The sequence below is a fragment of the Rissa tridactyla genome, chromosome 2, assembly GCF_028500815.1.
Source record: "Rissa tridactyla isolate bRisTri1 chromosome 2, bRisTri1.patW.cur.20221130, whole genome shotgun sequence".
Classification (NCBI taxonomy): domain Eukaryota; kingdom Metazoa; phylum Chordata; class Aves; order Charadriiformes; family Laridae; genus Rissa; species Rissa tridactyla.
Window position 1 is genome coordinate 13,693,102 of NC_071467.1, and position 18,950 is coordinate 13,712,051.

Genomic DNA, 18,950 nt, shown 5'->3' on the forward strand with positions numbered 1-18,950 from the left:
TATCTGAAGGCTACAGGAAGATGACAGGGAAACTTTCAGTGCTTAAATTTCTGCTAATCGTGAATATAATGCATAAATGTTATTTATCTTGGTTGCTGGTTTACCTAGATTTTAAGTTATCACCACCTAATCATCATTATGCTCATAATCACTCAGATTTCTTGCATAACCCAGCGCCTCCCCCAGCCTGTGATGGTCTGTGTGGTGGTGTGACTCCCCTTCTTCCAAGAGTGATCCCTCTGCAGCGATGTGGCTGAAAAGCAAAGAGCTTTTCTTAAAAAAAAAAAGAAAAAAAAAGCGCTCTTTGCTTTTCAGCTTTTTTTCTTAAAAAAAAAAAAAAAGAGAAAAAAAGGATTTATGAAAAATGAAACATTTGGACTGCAGAGAGGTTTGTACACACTGAAGTTTCTGCTGCCAAACTTCCCAAGGCCAGGCTGGATGGGGCTTTGAGCAGCCTGGTCTAATAGGAGGTGTCCCTGCCCATGGCAGAGTGTTGGAACTAGATGATCTTTGAAGGTCCCTTCCAACCCAAACCATTCCGTGATGCTGTTATTCTCTGCTGGCCAAGCGGTCTCTCACCATGATCACATTTAATAAAGCTTTTGTCTGACAGGTCCTAAATTGTACCTGTGTTACTCCGTGCTCGGAGTCCCCGGCTCTCTGACTGCAGTAAGGAGTTAAGGGCAGCTCATTTACCGAGAGCAGCCTTCCAGCGTCGTATGGACCAGGCAGAAGTGAACTGTGTATATAACGAAAACCCATCCTCTTGTCAGCATACAAGCAGCCTAAATCACGAAAGCAGAGGTCACCTAATTCAAGTTGTTCCTGGCTTCTGTGATGGGTACTTTTATTTCTACAAACCACATTAAAAAAAAAGTGTTGCGCAAGTGCAAAAATTTCATTTTTTAAATTTTTTTTTTTGTGTGTGTTAACTAGATTTCTTCTGATTAGGACATTTCAAGAGACTTGGGTTAAAACACATTGTGAGAGATGTCAATCAGAGCCTGAGGGCCAAGGACTGCTGGTGCCGGGGGTCCTGCCTGGGAGGGGCTGTCCCAAGCCATCTCCTCACCGTGGGGCTTTGCCCGGCCACGCACCGCGGTGCAAACGCCAGGCTCCTGCCCCGGGAGGCAAGGAATTGCGGTGTCGGCAGCCTGTTCTCATCCGTCTGCAACCAAACCCCATGGCCGAGGCCGTCCCGAATGGCCGCCGTGAACAAACAATGTCCTGATTGTGCCTCCCCGCTTGCGCTCTCTGAGAAACGCAGTCACTGCATCGGTATTAATTAAAAACAAAGCCTGCTTGCAATGCCCAGTTTGTGAACCCGGTCCAGCAGCCACACTGAAGCAATCTTTGTGGGGACCTGCGTTGATTTAAGCCAAAAAACCAAGGGGCCACCGGATCGGCTTTCCCTGATGAAAGCTGGTGCCTGAAGGTTCTGTATCACACCACAACCTGCCTGCACAACCCTGCCTGGTGCTGCCGGGGCCGGCAAAGGCCGTGCCGGTCTTTTCCCAGTTTGTTTGTTTGCTGCGGGAGAGCTTCAGCTTCTTTATCTGCGTGATGACAGACTCCAGGGCCGCTGCTATTGTTTTATTTGAATTGCAGAGATGTTAAAAGTGCCCCAGTCCCGGCCCTTAATCCCGCCGTGTCTGGGGCTGCACCAACACAGAAAACCCAGGTGGGTCTTGTTCTTCCGAAACCTCCTGCTGAGCTCCCTGGGAGCGCTGCTGGTGAAGCAAAGTAGGTCAGGGCTCCAGACACACAGCCGTGTGCGCACAGCAGACAGGGGAGACGCAAAGTGGAATATTAAGCCGCCAAGTGGCTGTTAAAAACTGTGCACAAGGGCAATTAAAATATTAGCATCCTTTCATGTAAGCAAAGCAGACAGAAGTGGCAATTAGTTTCAGTTACAACTCGGGAGTCCTGGGGGAGCCTCCTCGGAGGCATTTTCCTTTTGGCCACCTGACGCTTGCATCCATCGGTTTGACAACCCACGTGGGGGGTACAGACGCAACTGTGCGGTCACCCGGAGGAGCGCGATGCACAGCACCACGTGCGATGGGACACGAGCACACACCCCGTCCGGCTGCCGTCGCCCACGGAGGAGCCGAGGTTGCTCCCCAGCGCTTGCCCTTGGCCCCTGACACGCAAACGCAGCGAGTGCTGCCCCATCCATTCACGCCTCTTCATCGATGAACCAGACATCTTCATTGTGAGCAAAGTCACCAAGCGCTTGCCGCCGCCCACTGCAGACCTCCCTCCACACTTAGACGTTGTGCTGATGATTAACAAAAATAATTCCATAGGGGTGAGTCATGGGGATGGTTTCATTCATTCGCTCGTTAGGTTGTGACTGCAACTGAAGTAAAGGCGCCTCCCAAATCCCCGGTCCCAGGTGGTATCCGACCCCCTCGCGCAGGGAAGAGCCATTCAACACCAGGGGAATAAACATCAGTAGTTCACCCAGTTCACCTTAATCTGGTTAGTGTTTGCCAAGCCGATTACTGCAAAACCAGCTAAAACCCTAATCGTGGCTCTAAAGACACTGAGCTCTTGTGCAGCAAGGAGAGCTGGTGGGGGCTGAGGTTGGGTTTTAAAGGGAATAAAATAATAATAAAAGAAGAGATGAGAAAAAGGTTACCAAAATGTTTAGCCTTTGTTTTATTGAGTTACAACAAATGAGCAACAAGTTAGAAAAGTTGGGATTTATTCAAACTCCCTAGCATTGTATTTGTGCAGCGTACTGAAAGGTGGGTAAGTTTTCCGAACCCAGCTCGTCAGAGGAACGCACCGGACGGCTCTTGCACCTGCTCGTCTACGTACCCACGCTCCGTTCTCCCTCCTCCTCCTCCTCACACGTGCATGGACAGACACCCCCACACAAACCCAAATTAGCAGTATTTGAAAAAAAGTGCACTCGGGAACCTAAGATTGATCTGAAAATTTAGTGGCAAGGGTTAATCAGAAATTTCTGTTGTGCACTACAACATCTAAAGCTGGAGGGCAGACTGTCGATTACGGTGTCCATCGTTGTACCAGCTGAAGAAACACAAACAAGTTCGGATTATGAAGCATTTTAATTTCCTCTCTACAACCCCTCTGGGGGTTGTACTGCATGTTTAAACAAAAAGTGCTAAAAAAAATACCCAACAAAAAAAAAAAAAAGGCATTCTAGCCAGATCTTCAGAGACCCACGGCCGGGGCTGACTTGTGAAAAGTGAAGAACAGGAGCTGGAGAAGACTCGCTTTGTAGGAGCACGGAAAAGCAGAGATTTAAATACTTCAACCAGTAGCAGGTGGCCATAAAACAAAACAAAAAAGTCAAAACAACAAGAAAAAACCCCAACAAACCCCAACCACTCCAGAATGACCCTCCCCAACCCCATAACTCATTTAAGTGGGCTGAAATGTAAACCGGGATGGGGACCTGGGCTCAGGTGTTGATCTGCACCAACAAGACTCCAAAAGATTACAAATCTCTCTTAAAACGCGTCAGAAAAAATTCTCCTCTCCCTCCCCTCCCCCAAACCAACCCCCAAATTTTGCAATGGCATTATATGCAAGAATAACTTGCACCTATTAAAAAGTTAACAAAATTTCCACGTTGTACAAATCTGTTCCAGTAGAGGAAGAGCCTGGGCAGGAAAGTGGGTGGGAGAGAAGCTAAGGAGAAACCTATGTACAAGGACCCTTTTTTCTTCCTTCCTTTCTTCCTTCCTTCTTTTTCTTTTTTAATGCAGTAGTAGGACTTTGGCACTATAAACGATCCCATGATGATGCTCCACAAGAGTATTTCTCGCTGTGCCTCCGCAAGTGCGGTTGGAGACTTGGAGTCGCAACACGCTATCTCACCCCAGGCAGGAAAATAGTTTTCTTCTATTTTCAGACAGCATTTCTCCTTCGACGTCAGGACAGTGCAGCTGAGGAGTACCCCTGGAAAAAAATTATAAAAGCAGCATATGATTTTTGAAGGCACTGCGAACAACTATTTGAGCCGCCAACTAACACAGTGTCCAGCTTATACCCTTGCACACACGGCAGCACTGTATTTTGTATTAGCCATACCCTGAAGCCTATCCCTATCGCAGCCCGACGCTGCAGTAGGGTGCCGAATTTTTGTTGTATGTAACACCCAGCCAACAACCCCCTGTAGATTTCTACCAGGGACATACAGCCCAGCCTTCACTCTCCTGATCCCTCATCACTATACACCTCGGGCAGACCCTCCGGCTGGCTCAAAGACGATGTGCACACGGGTTAGGGACAGAGGACATTAAAGGCAAGAAGACTTCAGGTCTTTCTTCTCCTGTAAATCCTCTCATTAAACACTTTTTTGGCATGATTTAAAAAAATAACTACACAAACTGCAAGAGAATGGAAAAAAATTTGCATGTGCCTGTGCTCTGCAGAGCAGCTCCCTGACTACGCTACGACTCCTGCACCTACATAAAGGCTGCACCATGGACCAGTGATTAGAAAATAACCCCAAAAAACCCCAACCTTCAAATACTCACCCACCTACGCATATCCCCAGTTCCCAGCACAGAGCAAGGGCTCTAAGATAAGATTATGTTCAATGTGTTTTTCCCCACTGAAGTGTAAACATGCAAGCACCTACTCAGGCTGGAGCTGCACACAGCAGCACGACGTGGCTTTCCCATACCCTCCTCCTCACCCATCCTGCACCAGTGCTTATCGAAAACCTGAGCTAACCGTTATTTCACACCTTTTATGAACGTTGCTACCAGGTCTATTATTTCCCACAAAAGCAGCGAGCTCTGTCTGGCATCTGCAATGCAGAAACCAATACGGTCCAGGCCACTAAAATGGCATGGGCTTGCACCAACTCCAAAGGTAAAAGTCCTCCTCGTCCTCGTGACCTTTCCTCAGACAACCCCCTGCTCCTCCTAATTCACTGGAAAATATTAATTGCTGCGTCGTGTAGGAGGACTTCCCCCTCCGAAGTCCTTCATTGCGTTACAGCTTGGGTCTGCGACACACCTCACTGGTTTCAGGGGAAATGGCAACTCCTCCGTACTTCGGCCTCACTCCCTTAAATGCTTTAGGCTGACCCAAGTTCTACAAAAACCACTGGTCAATCCAACACTGACTTCAGGATGGCGCCTTGGAGCCCAACACCAGTAATGGGCTCTATAGCTAAGCTTTATGGATGAAACCCTAACCACACGAAAAATAAGAATTTGGAGAGAAAGGGAAGGAAACACCAGTACTGTTCACGTTTACCGGTTTCCAACACCGAGGAATGCAGTGGGCCACCAGCAACTGAGTGTTCTCAGCTCCCGGAGTGGTGCAAAAGGGGTTGGAGGCACCAAGAGGACCCCGACCACCTCTGATGCCCAGTACGATGCATACAGCAGAAGTAAGGGGTGACTTCCTTTGGACTCTTTTTTTTTTTCCTGGTGTGCAACTCCCAGACATGGTTTTCCTTTGACACATCTCCACACAGCAGTGGTCACAGCCATCAAGAGCCAGGGCATGCATCTTCTGAGGTGTCTACCTACCTTGCTCCCACTATGAGCCATAGACTTTGTGCCTACATCTTGCAGGGCTTGGGCTTAAAATGGAGTTCATGAAATAACTCTAAAAAAGAGAGTTTACGGCAGTGAAGGTGGTGGTGGTGAGAAAAAAAAGTATGCCTCTGAGAAAAAAACAAAAGCTCTGGGCTGAGGAAATACTGATCTTGGGAAAACCCCACGGGGAGACAATGCTGTGAAGAAGCCAACGGCAGCTGCCAACCACGCTGGCACACTCTGGTCCCGCTCTCATGGCTGAGCTGCAATTTGCTGTATTTAATTTAGGACCAGTTTCTGTTTGTCAGGCTTGCGCAAATGGGGACAACAGACCTAATTTTGACCCGTGCTGTTGGAAGGCGGGAATATCTCTATTGACAGAAAAGGAACTAAAGCACTCTCTTGACAGAGCAGTTGGGTCTCACTGCAAGAGGGACGTGAGGCTTCATTACACAGCATCTGGAGCACTTTCAGTGATGGCTTTTGTGCACCCTACAGCGCCCACTCAACATCTTGAAGGCCCCAGTACCCTATGGGGACAGGCCTCCCAGCCTCACTGTTCAGAGCCTTTTCTTAGCCCAGGGATGGTACTTCAGGGCCTGGTGTGAATCCTGCTCTCAACCACAGCCAGGCACTCATGAAGCTCCCACCAGCTGCAGCAGCAGGACCTGCCGAACACAGATCAGTTTTGAAAAACTCGATTCTCTAAGGCATAAGGTCTGTCTAAACTGCAGCACAAATACTCCCTAATAGTTTCAGAAACTCCTAAACCTAAACACTGGAGCAGAGAGTGACCAAGATGGTCTGGAAGAGCTCAGGTTTTAAAGAAGCCACACACAAATTCAACCAGCAACTGGGGCATGGAGACTGATCACCGAAAAACGTCCACTTTAAACTACACATATCAAGCTGAGAAAACAGCAACACCACGAATATCAAAGGAGCGCGTTTCTACCCGATGTAGGGTTCAGCAGTGAAAGTTTCACATAATGACTGTGGCTGTGTGAGAGTCAAGAGGAGAAGTCCCTTGTCAGCTCTTCAGTCTACCTCTTGCGTGCAGCCAGGACAGTGGCACGACCCCTCTACGGTACCGAGGGGTATGACGTTAGGAAAAATCAGACTTTTATATGACAACAGGCAGAAACCAGCTCTCCATCAGGTCTTACACAGTCTTTGCTTTTGAGCCATACTCTGGATCTTACCTAAGATAATACCTTGTTAATTTAACACCAAACTTTTAGTTAAAAATTGTAAGAGATAGGCTTCCCAAAGATAAGAGCAAAAGCTTATCCTGAAGGAAAAAGGAGCCAGCAGCTGGGAGTTTTCCACGGGTCCCATCAGTGTGGGGTATGAAGCTTCCAATGCCTGTAACAATGCCTCCGCGCGGGCACCGGAGAGCAGGCACTTCCATTTCTGGGCTGAGACTTACAGGGAGAATAAAGGAAAATGAAAAAGACTTTGGGCTTTTGTCAAGTCCTCAGGCCAGCATGCTGAGATGCGGGCAAAGAGCAGAGGACGAAATGGTTCTCTGATCTCACTGCATGGTCTTCGCAGCAGAAGCCCTGTTCCAGTGCACCTCTTCTCAGTAAGTGTGTTTTACCACCAGCCACCAGAAAGGTCCTCATCAAAAAGATAACCCAGGGGACGTTTAAGTGAGATCAAAGTTCTTATTAAAATTCTTCTCTGATAACACTTGAGCACCTCCACAGCCCTGGAGCTTTATGGTCAGCATCTGTGCCAGCGCACAGAGGCGGGAGGTTCACCCCAACGTACCTTACGCTGCTCGCAAGCACAAAAATGCAGGCACCAAACCTACGCTGCTGGAAGAGGGTTGTTGCAGAGCTCGTGTTCATGGTGCAAGAGGTTTGTAAGAAATAGTGGTTTCAGGCAATGTCCCCCCCTCTCCTGCCCTCCTCCCCATTCCCTCTCCTAGCCCCTGGTCTGCTCCCTCTCCTCAGTATGAACGTTGATAGCCGGAAGGGGGAAATGATCTGGAATAACAATCCTGAAAAAAAAAAAATAATAATCCCACAACGCATTTATTCATCGCATATTTGATTTTAAAAGGAAGATCAGATCCTGGCTCTCCTTTCTTATGTGGCTGCACAGCACTGGCACCCCAGCGTGCCTTTGGCTGATGTTCCCGTGTCCTTCCTCCTTTAATCGCTGCCCTTGCCACAAAGGTAACAGAGCCTGCTCCTCACATCCCTACATCCCTAATTACCAACTTCCGCAGGCGTAACGCGGGACAGTGCCTTGCATTGCAGTCTGGAGCTTTAAGATGCTTTGCGACACAGATGCCATGATAACATTTCTCAAAATTAGCCGACACAATTCGTAGTTCAAAATAAAACCACTGCAGGGTTTCCCTTTTCAACTCACGAGAAAGTGTCCAGGAGCCTTCTGGACAAGTTTTGCACAAGGAGAAAGCGGAGGGCCCTAGGCTCGCCAGCAGGGCTTGCTAAGAAAAACCGCACCTCTGCCACAAAGAGTAGTTCAATTCAAGTACTGCCAGCTGCAATAGTAAGTCTTCAGTGCAAGCGTGGAGGGACTTTCTGGCTTTTGTATTTCCTTTTTTTATTTTTATTTTGAATATTTTTTATATATATGTTTAAAGAAACGCCGAAGTATATTATACCTATTAGATATCGGAAAACTACTAACTCTTTCTAGAATAGGTGTTCTCCCACTCTGGTTGTTAATGCAAGGGGCTGAGCTTTCTGTGGGATAAGTTCTAGCTTAAGGAGACTCCAGTTTGGAAGAGACAGACTGGGTTTTCACACAGCACAAAATGTTACAGGCTCCAGTGAACTCAAGAAATGCAAGTCAAGGAACGCTGACGGTGCTTGCTCCAGATTTAAACCCGTGCAACTGTAATCAGAAACAGGCTTCAGCTCTCCACGTAAGGTCCTTTCTCACTGTGAAAGATTGTATAAAACCACCTTAAATAAAGGCCCTGCAGCTTGCTTTTAAATTCAAGATCCTGTGAAGAAGAGCTGCGAAAACACCCACACAGCTTAGTCTGGGGCATTTCCTAAGCCTCTAGAGTGAGCAAGCGGAACAAAGGGAGGTTGGAGACCGTTCTCACCTGCAAGAGGAAGAGAGCACATTTGCATGAGCCACTTCAGTCCCCACAACATTTTTTTTGCTTGCCGTTGCATAAAGAAGCATCTTTGTCCTGGGCCCTTCCCCCAGTGACCTTTTATTCTGAGCAGGGCAGGATGCTGCAAAGGAAGGACCCGAGGTGCAAAACCAGGCACAGCCTCTATTCCCGGGAGATAAATGATCTGTTAGCACGGGGGGTATTAGCAACTCGTGTTACTTACTATTTCTTTGCGTGGCTCAGCTGGCGTATTTTACATCGAGTGCTGCAGAGGTTACATAGGTCATTTAAAGGCAGAAAGTTTAATCACTTATTGCCAAAAAAAAATAAAAATCTCCCTTATCCAGGACTTGACCCGCAAGCAGACAAGAAACAAGGCAAACGGCACTAACCCCTCCCCTACCATGCAGTTGCTTTAATTTACAAGCAGGATGGGTCTCCCTTTTGTTCAGGCATCCAGCAGGCACAAGGATCCGTCACGGATGGTCTCCAGGGATTTATACTGAAGAGGGGCTACAGGATGCTGGAAGCACACCCAGACAGAGGCAGGCTCAGAAAAACAGGGCACCATCAGCATTACCTGTCTATACGTGGGAATTGTCTCCAGATATACTTTCAGAGTCAAAGTCCGCCAGCTCTGCCTGGCCTTCAGGTGCTGTTTGGCTCCAGCTGTCTGTACAGTCCGATGCAGCGTCATCCTCGCCCACCGTCACCTCCACCCAGTTGACCTCCGCCGGCTCCTCGTTCTCCTCACTGCCGTGGCCGTCGTGGCTGTTGCACTCCAACCTGTCCGTACCCTCCGCTTGATTCCCCAACAAAGAGTCTTTCAATGGTTCGCAGTCTCTTTTTGCTCTCACCACCGGTTTCCCCCCGTTCTCTTCATTCAGTTTTTTATGCTCCTGGTAATGCTGCCGAGACACCTCATTACCATTCTTTGGATTCTCATTGTGTTTTGATCCCTTTTTCTGGCTTTGCTCGTTATGACCATCAACAACATACTGCTGCTGGTACTGGTCAATCCATTTAAGTGACCCCGATCTTAGTGAAGACCGGTTTTCCTTGAACCAGCGAACTATTTCAGTTCTTGTGAGCCCAGTCTGAGAAGCTAACTGGTCATACTCCTGGGGCGTTGGCCACTGGGTCCTTGCAAATGTGCTTTTCAGTAGATGAATCTGCTCTTGGGTTTTCTTAAACGTGGTGGAGGACCCAGATAAAGCACCGGGGAGCTGAGAGCTACTCAGCAGTTCTGCCTGGCTTATTGCACCATTGGGAGTTCCTTGTTCTTTAATTTTTCTGTATGATCCCATTGAGTCCAACACGGCTTGCTCCATGCTGTCCCTTATCTTTCTCCGCTCAGAGAACCATGAATCTATTTCCCTCCTACTCAGCTTAGTCTCCACTCGAAGTCTGTCCAATTCTCCTTGGGTAGGAAAGGAGCATCTTAGGAAACTCTCCTCAAGGGCCCTAAGCTGCTCTTGGGTTTTCTCTTTGAATCTCTGGGGAGTAAAATCTGTGTATGGGTGAAACGAACGTCCGTGTCGACCAGCTGAAGGTGCTATTTGATCTTTCCCTAAAGCATCCCCAGGGATGTGCACAATGCCCCTTTGACTTCTGTACCTGTGGTCACTGAACCACTTCTTGATCTCGCTCCTGGAGAGACCCGTTGTCTCGATCAGCCGGTAGACTTCTGCATCATCAGGAAACTGGCTTGCCATGAAACTGGCCTTCAGCTCTGCTATCTGCTCCTTCGTCTTTTTTCGCTCACTGGCTGGTGTCAGTGGTACAGCAGTCAACTTGGCAGGGATCTCAGGCACCTGAACTACATGAGGACGCTTGGCCTCTGGAGCACTTGATAAGGTCTGTATTGTCCTCTTTTGCCCCTGGTTTGGGGCAACAGCAAGCGTAATTGGTGAACAGGAAACGGCTGAACCATTTGACACTGGAGTCAAAACCAGACCAGTCTGGCCCAGTATCTGACAAGGCAATGCTGTCTGGATGATGGGCTGGGGCATTTTTGCAGTTGTCAAAGGAGCTGGCAGGACGGTGATGGTCTGGGGAACTGCCTGGATAGTACCGTTGAACATCTTTTTCCTTGCCTCCTCCACTTCTTCAGGAGACCAACTTATACCGTGCTTCAAACGTTGTGTAGCAAACCAGATTCGGATTTGTTCTTCTGGATGTTTTGATGCTGCTGTCAACCACGACAACTCTGCTTGCGTTGGATAAGGAAATTTATTGAAGGAGTTGATCATGGTTGCATTAGTGTCCAGTGCAGAGTTGTATTTGGTACTGTTCAGAGGTACTGGGACCTTGGGGACAAGATTAATATTTGGTGGCAGCTGTACAGAGGGCATAACATGGGCTAACACATCATGGAGAAGGTCGCCATTTATACAAGCAATAGCTTCAGTGGCTTCAGTTATGATGCGGGGTAGTGCGCCATCCACGTGGTTTTCCGTAACTCCCTCTTCTGGCTTTTTGGGACCCTTCCTGGTTTCCCCTTTAGGCTTTCCCAGTTTCATCATTGGTGTTTTACTCGCACTAATTCCCCCATGAAGTGAATCATCACACTCTGCATTTTCTAGCCCACCGCTGGTGACAGTGGCATCGTTAGCAGTGGTCTCAATGGACTGCTCTAAAACAGTCTGATTATTGCGTTTAATTAATTTCAGTTTAAAGTTAGTCTCTCCCGGGTGGTATTTTGTGTTGTGGTCAGATAAAGAATCGTATTTTTTGGTTGTGAAGTTGCATTCAGCACAGACATACAGGGGGTTAAGAATGACATTTGGATGCTGAGTGTCAACATGCTCTGTAAATTCATTTAAGTTTTGTGTTGAGTAAGGGCAGTATTTGCACTCGTAACCACCCTGGGGTTTCTTAGACTGATTTTCAGCTGCGGGCTTTGCCTCAACCACTTCGCAGTCTTTGACTGAGCTTTCTGAAGGCCGATTTTTTTTAGAGTCCTGCTGTGGTGTGCCAGCCCCCTTCTCTTTAGGAGCCTCTACGGCCTCAGCGCCTTCCTGCTCCATGACTTCAGAAGTTCGTACCATACAGGGAGTCGTTGACTTTCTTTTGCTAGCCATGGCAGCTGCTGGCAGCGGGCTGTTGTCCCAAACGATGACTTTTTTAGACAGGGTGAGCAATCAACTCGACAAATCTTGCAAGCAGCTCCAACCTTCCTTGATTATTTTACTCTGTTCTGTTTAATGAAGAATTTCCAGCCCGGCTATGACCATCAGCTCCGCCAGCAGACCTGTCAGCTGCATGACACCTGTGAGACAAAGCACGCATCGTTAGGCACTGATCTATGAAACACAGATTTAGCAGAAAGCCACAGCTCAAGATATGTGCATTTAAAAGGCCGGTTTGGACAATGCTGAACTCTTCCTCCTCTCCGTCATCAACTCGAAGAGTAAAAATCTCCTCACAAAGAACAAAAGCAGTGGATAATTCGCAGTGAAGTGCGCCACAGGTAGACAATGGCTTTGAAATAAATAAAAGGAACAGACAGGGGATTTTAATCTCCGCTAGACTCAATGCATTTAGCTGGAAAAGAAAGAAGATACTGCTATAAATACTGCATCTTTTTATAGAAGCTGCAGTTTCTATTAATTATTATTTTGAAGCCTGCAGATTTGAAATTGAGTGCGATTTATATTAAACTTAATTACTTCCCACTGTCACTTACCTTGTAAATATGTCTACTAAATGATTGTGGTTACTAATGATGGGTGATTTCTAAATAAAGCTATAGGGCTTGCCTAGGTTGTAAAAGTAAAGGCAGAAAGAAGAGTTAATATAAATCAATGTTTTCAAAGGTCTGTGTCTTGAGAGGTGGGTTCAAAGAAACTGCAGCAGATCTATGGAGGCTTATCAAGTCATTTCTGGAACAGAAGTTTCCTTAAAACACCATTTTTCACTCAATATTGACAGAGGTAGCCAGCAAAGGTCACAGAAGCCCTTAGATACCCTTTAAACAGGGTCCCTTCCCAAGACCCTGCGGATATTCTCATCAAGCGCTGATTTGTGCACTTCACTCCCTACAGAATTTAAAAAAAGCCATTTTTAAGCACGATTCATATGTCAAAGTGGTTTTGGAAGTTCCCAAATGCAAGAATTCTGCAAAACATATTTTTAAAAGGATCTGAGGTCAACATCAGTCAGAGCAACCACAAAGAAACACGACACCAGCTGTTTTAGGATCTACCCACACTCATCAGGAGTGGGTGGGGGGAAGGAGGGAAATTTAGTTGTCAAAACAGTTTCACTAATTGAAAATAAAACAATTAAAAAAATCGCTCTCCTATTTGACAAGATGCCTTTTCTAATCAATCCTTGACTCCAGTTTGTAACTCCTCCTGATCAGATGGGCTCTGGATTTGTAGTACTTCCAGTCCTCATGGAAAACTCATCTTTTACAATCAAGGAGTCCTTGGGATGGGGTGGGGGAGGCACTGGACTCCACAAACTGGAGGAGGATGGAAAGTGGAGATTTGCAGAGTGGGTAAGACCTGCATTGACTTTGTAGAAGCATATTAAATGGAGAATCTGAACTAGAGATCTAATGAAAGATGTGCCGTGGCAGTGGGGATGGACTACATGATCTTTAAAGGTTCCTTCCAACCCAAACCATTCTGTGATTCTACGATCTCATGTCTAACCAAAGGCAGATATTCTCATTGTGAAGCCTGTAAATAGTAAGATGCCTCCAGCGCCCATGAAGATCAAACGAGATAAAATCCCACTGCAGTTACATCTGGACAGATCCAACATCAGCAGACAGTTTATAACCACCTCAGTGCTGTCCCTGAACCTGCTCCTCTCCCTTGCGCATTGGCACGAGAACCAGGAATAGTTGCTCCAAAAGTAGACGCTAACTTCTCAGTTCTGTTTGCCGCTGATGTATACTTTGCAGGTCTCTAGAGAATATTTCTGCTACTCTGCCCATCACAGATCATACCACTCCTGTACATATGGAAACTCAAAATGACATACTGCCAGAGGAAGCAGCTCCAGCTGCGTGTAAGAGCAGGGATGGCAGCTTCCAGCTCTATGTACTTTAAACCCAGCACAAAGCAATTCTCCATACACGAAGCGCTTCACATGCAAATTCTCCATGAAGCACCTTTGCAGATAAGGCAGTTGCGAAACACAAGCTGTGAAACACTAAACACGCACCAGAGAAAAGACGCTGCGCAGAGACACTAGTTGTTGTATTGCAGATGCCCCAGAATAACGACACGGTGCTCTGCGTTCCCAGCCACCGCTGCCTCTGAACCTCCCAGCCCCGACAGATCGGGGGTGCTCCTGCACACTCGCTCCAATTCAGTGAAGCACTGGACCATCTGGTTGACTTTCACCGGTGCACTTAAGCTCTGGATGCTTCCCTGGGAAACGGAGCATCTTTGCTCAGCCACATGAAACAGGGATGGGCTGCCCGCAGGCTTACGGCTCTGCCTCGGTCAGGATGACACAGTGCTGTTTCCCTCTAACCTGGGATCACCAATGTTGTCACCGTCACTCCCCAAAGTATTAGTACCTCTGAGCCAACCTCTTCTCTTCTGTTTCCTTTTTTCCTTCTCCCTTTTAGTAATAAACAAGCAGATGAACCATGGAAGAAGTGATGCCTGGTCTTCTACAGATTTGTGCCGACTGATCTTTAAACTGGATTACACTGAATAGTCTCTATTATTTCCACATATTCCTTCAAAATTCCTTTCTACTTCCCCTCACAATCATCCTCCCACAGAGTATTTTGGCTGTGATCTGTGGCTTGCTGCATCCCACTGCAGGCCGGATCAGAAGCTAGAGACAAACGTGCAACTATCCGAATGTCCATCTTCCTGGCCACCCATTTTTAATGATGCTTCCAAAAAATTAGTTACCTTTGATGCTTCTTCCCTCGTATGCAATTTGGCTGAAACAGGCCAAAAAGTGAGACAAGGGGGCAGAATGGCCTCTGTAAGCCCGACTGCTGCCAGAAACAGGGTGAAGGTGATCAGGTCACCTCACTTTGCCCTGCAGATCCCACCGTGCTCGTGATGTTGACTTTCATAGATGAGGGAAGGGAGGCACAAGGCAGTGCCCTGGGATGGTGGCGGAGATGAGGATGGAGCTACAGCTCCTGGGATGCTCCTCCGCGACTCGCTCTCCCTCACAGGCCTCACAGCTGCACCTAATGGTCTCCTCCTTTTCTGATGTATGACCTTCTGCAAAATTCATGTGGCAACATCAGCAAAAGGAAGAAAATTCAAAAGACATCAAAGACAGAGCAAGGCTTATTTATATTTCACTGAATATCCCACCCCCACAAAGGAAGAAAGAGGTAAGAGCAAAAAGATAAAGGAATGTAACGGAAGAGAGAGTGGAGAATGAGAAACATCTAGGTTACAACTTTGAATCAATCAAAGGTTTCTTAAAAGTCAGACTAAATGTTTTGAATTCTCCACTCTCTGGAAGCTCAGCAAGCTGCCTTGAGTTGCTGTGCTGAGCTCCCGTCTCTCATGAAAACATGAGGATTTGCCCCAAGCAAGGATGCTCTGATATGGAGGAAGGGCCAAGGTCCCTCCAAAACATATATAAATGGGTGGATGAAAAATTCCGTCTGCTACAGTTTCACTAGAAAATTGTAGAGATTGTTGCTTCTCTTCTATTCCACAGAGTGGTTTTCTGCATGTCCAATTGCTGGTTTGCTACTCTACACTTCGAATAGTTTTTCTGCCACTGGAGAATCACTATTCGCCACAGAAATCAAGCCCAAGTCAAACACTTCTTTTTGGAGGTCAGTAACAAAACCAATGAGTTTCCGTCTAAGATGTGCAGTTTGGGGGGCTCACGACCAGCCAGAGACTGTCTCTGTCCCTTCAACCTGCGTCCTGAAAGAGGGGAGGGGAACGAGGCCAAACACCTGCATGAGCGAGGAGAGTTTATTGGGACCTCCAAGGCACGGCCCCTCCAGGACCTCACTAAGGATGTCATTTGGGATAAATCAACGCACAGTTGCCAAGAAGGACAGACCCCTGCCACGGCACATCTCCGGGAGCTGCATCACATACGTTTACAGGGGCTGCCACGTCTCATCCGAGGACATCAGAGGAAACACCAGGAGCATCTCACAGCTTTCAAACACAAGCTGCTTGCCAGAACATCAAAGCCACAGCGGACAGCTTTAAATACACGGTGTTGCTCCTGACAAAGCTGCTAAATGACCATGCTTCAGCTCCTCCAACTTAGAGGGAAGAGAAGACACCCCTCAGCAACAGTCAGGGCTCAGTAACCAGCGCATCGGGATGGGAACACAAGCCACACTTCATCCATCACCTGCCCAGGGCATATGTGTCACTTCGAGGGACAAAATTCACATCCAGCACTTGAGGAATGGGGCTGCACCAGGGACAGGACAACCTCTATCCCTGAAGCTGGTCTGGCTGACTCTTTGTGCTTCATTATGGATGGGACCCTGAAGGGACCCCGACCTCCTTTTTGGGCTGCTGCCGTGGTGGGGTGGCCATAGGTATGGGGTGCAGGGGTGCTGCTGGTGGCTGCCCTATGAGCAGTCCCCAGGTACGGGGAGGGAAGGCAGCCCTCACCCCTCCAGCTCACCTGGCCCATCTCCCGCTTGTCTTCCATGCTGTAGCAGGTTGGGGAAAAAAAAAAGCCACCTAATTTTTTTCTTTTTTTTTTTTCTTTTTTTTTTAAACAAGTAAACACACAAAGTGGCAAAAGACAAACAGGTGAAAAACAAAAGCGCTCGGCTCTGAGCAGGCAGCTGCCATTGTGAACGAGGTCCAAACCAAACCACAAAAGGCCCGTGTGCAGGAACAAGAGCTTTCGATTTCCTTTGCTTCAGCAAAGCCATCTGGGACCAGAGCACACAAGAAGCAACATATTCTTTTAAACGTGTCACTCCAAAAGCGTGTCACAGCAGTTACAAGAGAGGCCCTAGTCTGGTTTTGTTTAATTTCTGAAATTTGTTTCATTTGTTTAATTAATGAAGTAACTCAGTCACACTCCTCTGATCTTTCAAACCCCTGTTAAAATGGCTCTGGAGCATCCAACGTGAGAATGACTTTGGCGACTCTGTGCACAATTGAGGAAACGCCACATTTCCCACCCGGTCACCTGGCCCAGAGCAGGGAAACTGCGGAGAACCGCAGAGGGAAAACAAACCATGCTTTTAGGCCTGGCTGGCAGTGGAACACGTTTGCCTGTGTAGCAATGCCACCTTCCAGCAGCAAAAGATAACTGTACAGCGCAAGCAAAGGGATGGGAAAAGGAAATCAAAAACACTGAAGTCTTTTCACACTCTCCTGTCTTTTCCCTTGTGCACATAGCTAGTTTTATACCCCCTCCCCAAAAAATCCAAATATTTGGGAAGAGACTGAACTCCTTTTCTGCAGTGGTGTTCCCACACCGGCTCCTGTGAGGTGGTGGTAGAGTGGGAATTTTCCATGGCAGCTGGGACAGCCCAATCGCACAAAGCATTAGCCAAACCCCTGTGAGCCGTGGCTGGGGAAGTGGTAGGGCAGTGGAGAGACAGGACGAGATGCTGTCTGTCTTCTCTCGTACCCTAAAAATATAAGTCTTAAAAAGGCTGTCCAAAGACAACCAAATTAGAAGGGACGTCAAATTAAAAAGCAGGGAAAACCTTAACTTTAGCAGAAAGGGAGAAGCATATCAGAAATATCAGCACTTTGTGCTGCATTTTGCTTCCAGCCAAGGGCTGGAAGAAAGTAATACGACAGATGCTGAAACAGGTTGAACCCCCCATCCAGTGCAAATGGATCTTTACTTTTCACAGGTATACCTTGCTTTTTTTTTTTTTATTAAAAAAAACCAACAAACCCAACCAAAAAACCACAAATGAAAACACTTCAGTGAAGCTCGTGTGATTTGCCAATAAAATCTTTTCTTATTTTTCATCTCACTGCATTGGTTTCCTCTGCTCTGTGCTAGCAGAGAGTTCCCAGCACCTGGCCTCATTCGAAAATGAACAGCGGGAAAACCACCACCGTGAGGATACCCTGCAAATAAGCGGGAAGCTTCAGGGGCTTCATTTGCAAGGGCCAGCTGATGTTTAAAGAGGGTAGGAGCATTTTATTGCTTTACTGCTTAGGAGCTTGTTCCCCATGGACAGCATCCTCTCTGCTACATAGGACAATCAACAGTAAATCATGCCCTTGTAATTTAAGATGCTCCCCGCCAAAAAAAAAAAAACAAACCCCACAAAACACCAAAAGCAAAAACCCCTCCCTCATGTTTGAACATGATGTTTAATATCGCAAAGGTACAAACTTCTCCTTCCAGCTTTCCCATGCCTCGTCCCCAGCTGGGGGACGCAGTAGGAATAAACAGAGGAGGTGCGCAGCGTCAACCACAGCTCATTAGCAAGGACTTGTCGGACACAAGTCTTTCAGTCCCTGGGTTTTTTTTGGGATACTATCCTACTTTGTCATGCAGTAAATGGATCTCAGCGAACCTCAACATGGATGCCATGCTCTGCCCTCAGATACCAGCCAGGCCCTGCTGCCCACCGCCTTGCAAACACCACAGGCTGCTTTTAAAGCAGAGACACCACCTGCACCACTTTTTTCCTGAGCTGAAGAATTTGCCACCCTTTCCAGGACGTGTGACCAGCCACACCGCAATGGACCTTCGTGGGTCTGCTCATTTCTGACTAGCTTCAATGATAGTCCTCTCCCTCTTGTAACCTTCCAAGCTTGCGGGTCCCTGGCTCCCCCAGGATTCAAAAGCACGTGTCCCTGTGAGCATCTCTGCTTTTAACACTTGACTCCAACCTGCATGGCTGCCCAGAAGTCATGCCCATAGAGTTTAGAGCAGAGCAGAAACTAATTGATGGTCCTTGACAGCATCATAACCCTCCCAAGACCAGCTACTCTTCCCCCACGAAGGCTGTGGCAATGCAAACCATGCAGCACAGGGCAGAGCTATCATCCTGCTCCATATCAGAGATACTGAACTCTCATTCATTAATGTTGTGGTAATGTTATTCTCCTACAAATCCAAGGATGAGAGGTGAGATGCACATTTCATGGTGCTAAAGAGGAACATGCCTAGGGTGATGTTCTTCCTTCCTCACAACTGTTTTTAGCATGCAGCTGCTACAGTAATATCAAAAAGCACATCAGCTAGCACAGCAAAAAAAATGCTGTTGCTCTCCAGTGTGATAAAACACTTAAAAACATTGCTTAATTATATGCAGGAGAATAAGCAGAAGCAAACCAGGGAAAATAATTCCTGCACGATGGATCAGGACCGTAATGATTCGCAAAAGAAAACCACAGAAAGGCAGG

General features: G+C 47.3%; 1 protein-coding gene across 6 annotated transcripts in view; it reads right to left on the bottom strand.

Annotated features, from left to right (window-relative positions):
- Window positions 1–2,640: 2,640 nt before the first annotated feature.
- Window positions 2,641–18,950, bottom strand: part of ZHX2 (zinc fingers and homeoboxes 2) — a 76,472-nt gene continuing 60,162 nt past the window's right edge. For all 6 annotated transcript variants that reach the window (XM_054191630.1, XM_054191626.1, XM_054191629.1 and 3 more), the window contains 2 exons: window positions 9,218–11,908; window positions 2,641–3,936 (listed from right to left, as the gene is read on the bottom strand). In XM_054191630.1, coding sequence (XP_054047605.1) covers window positions 9,222–11,720 — 2,499 coding nt within the window. In that variant the 5' untranslated portion in view covers window positions 11,721–11,908 and the 3' untranslated portion in view covers window positions 2,641–3,936; window positions 9,218–9,221. The remainder of the gene's footprint in view (window positions 3,937–9,217; window positions 11,909–18,950) is intronic.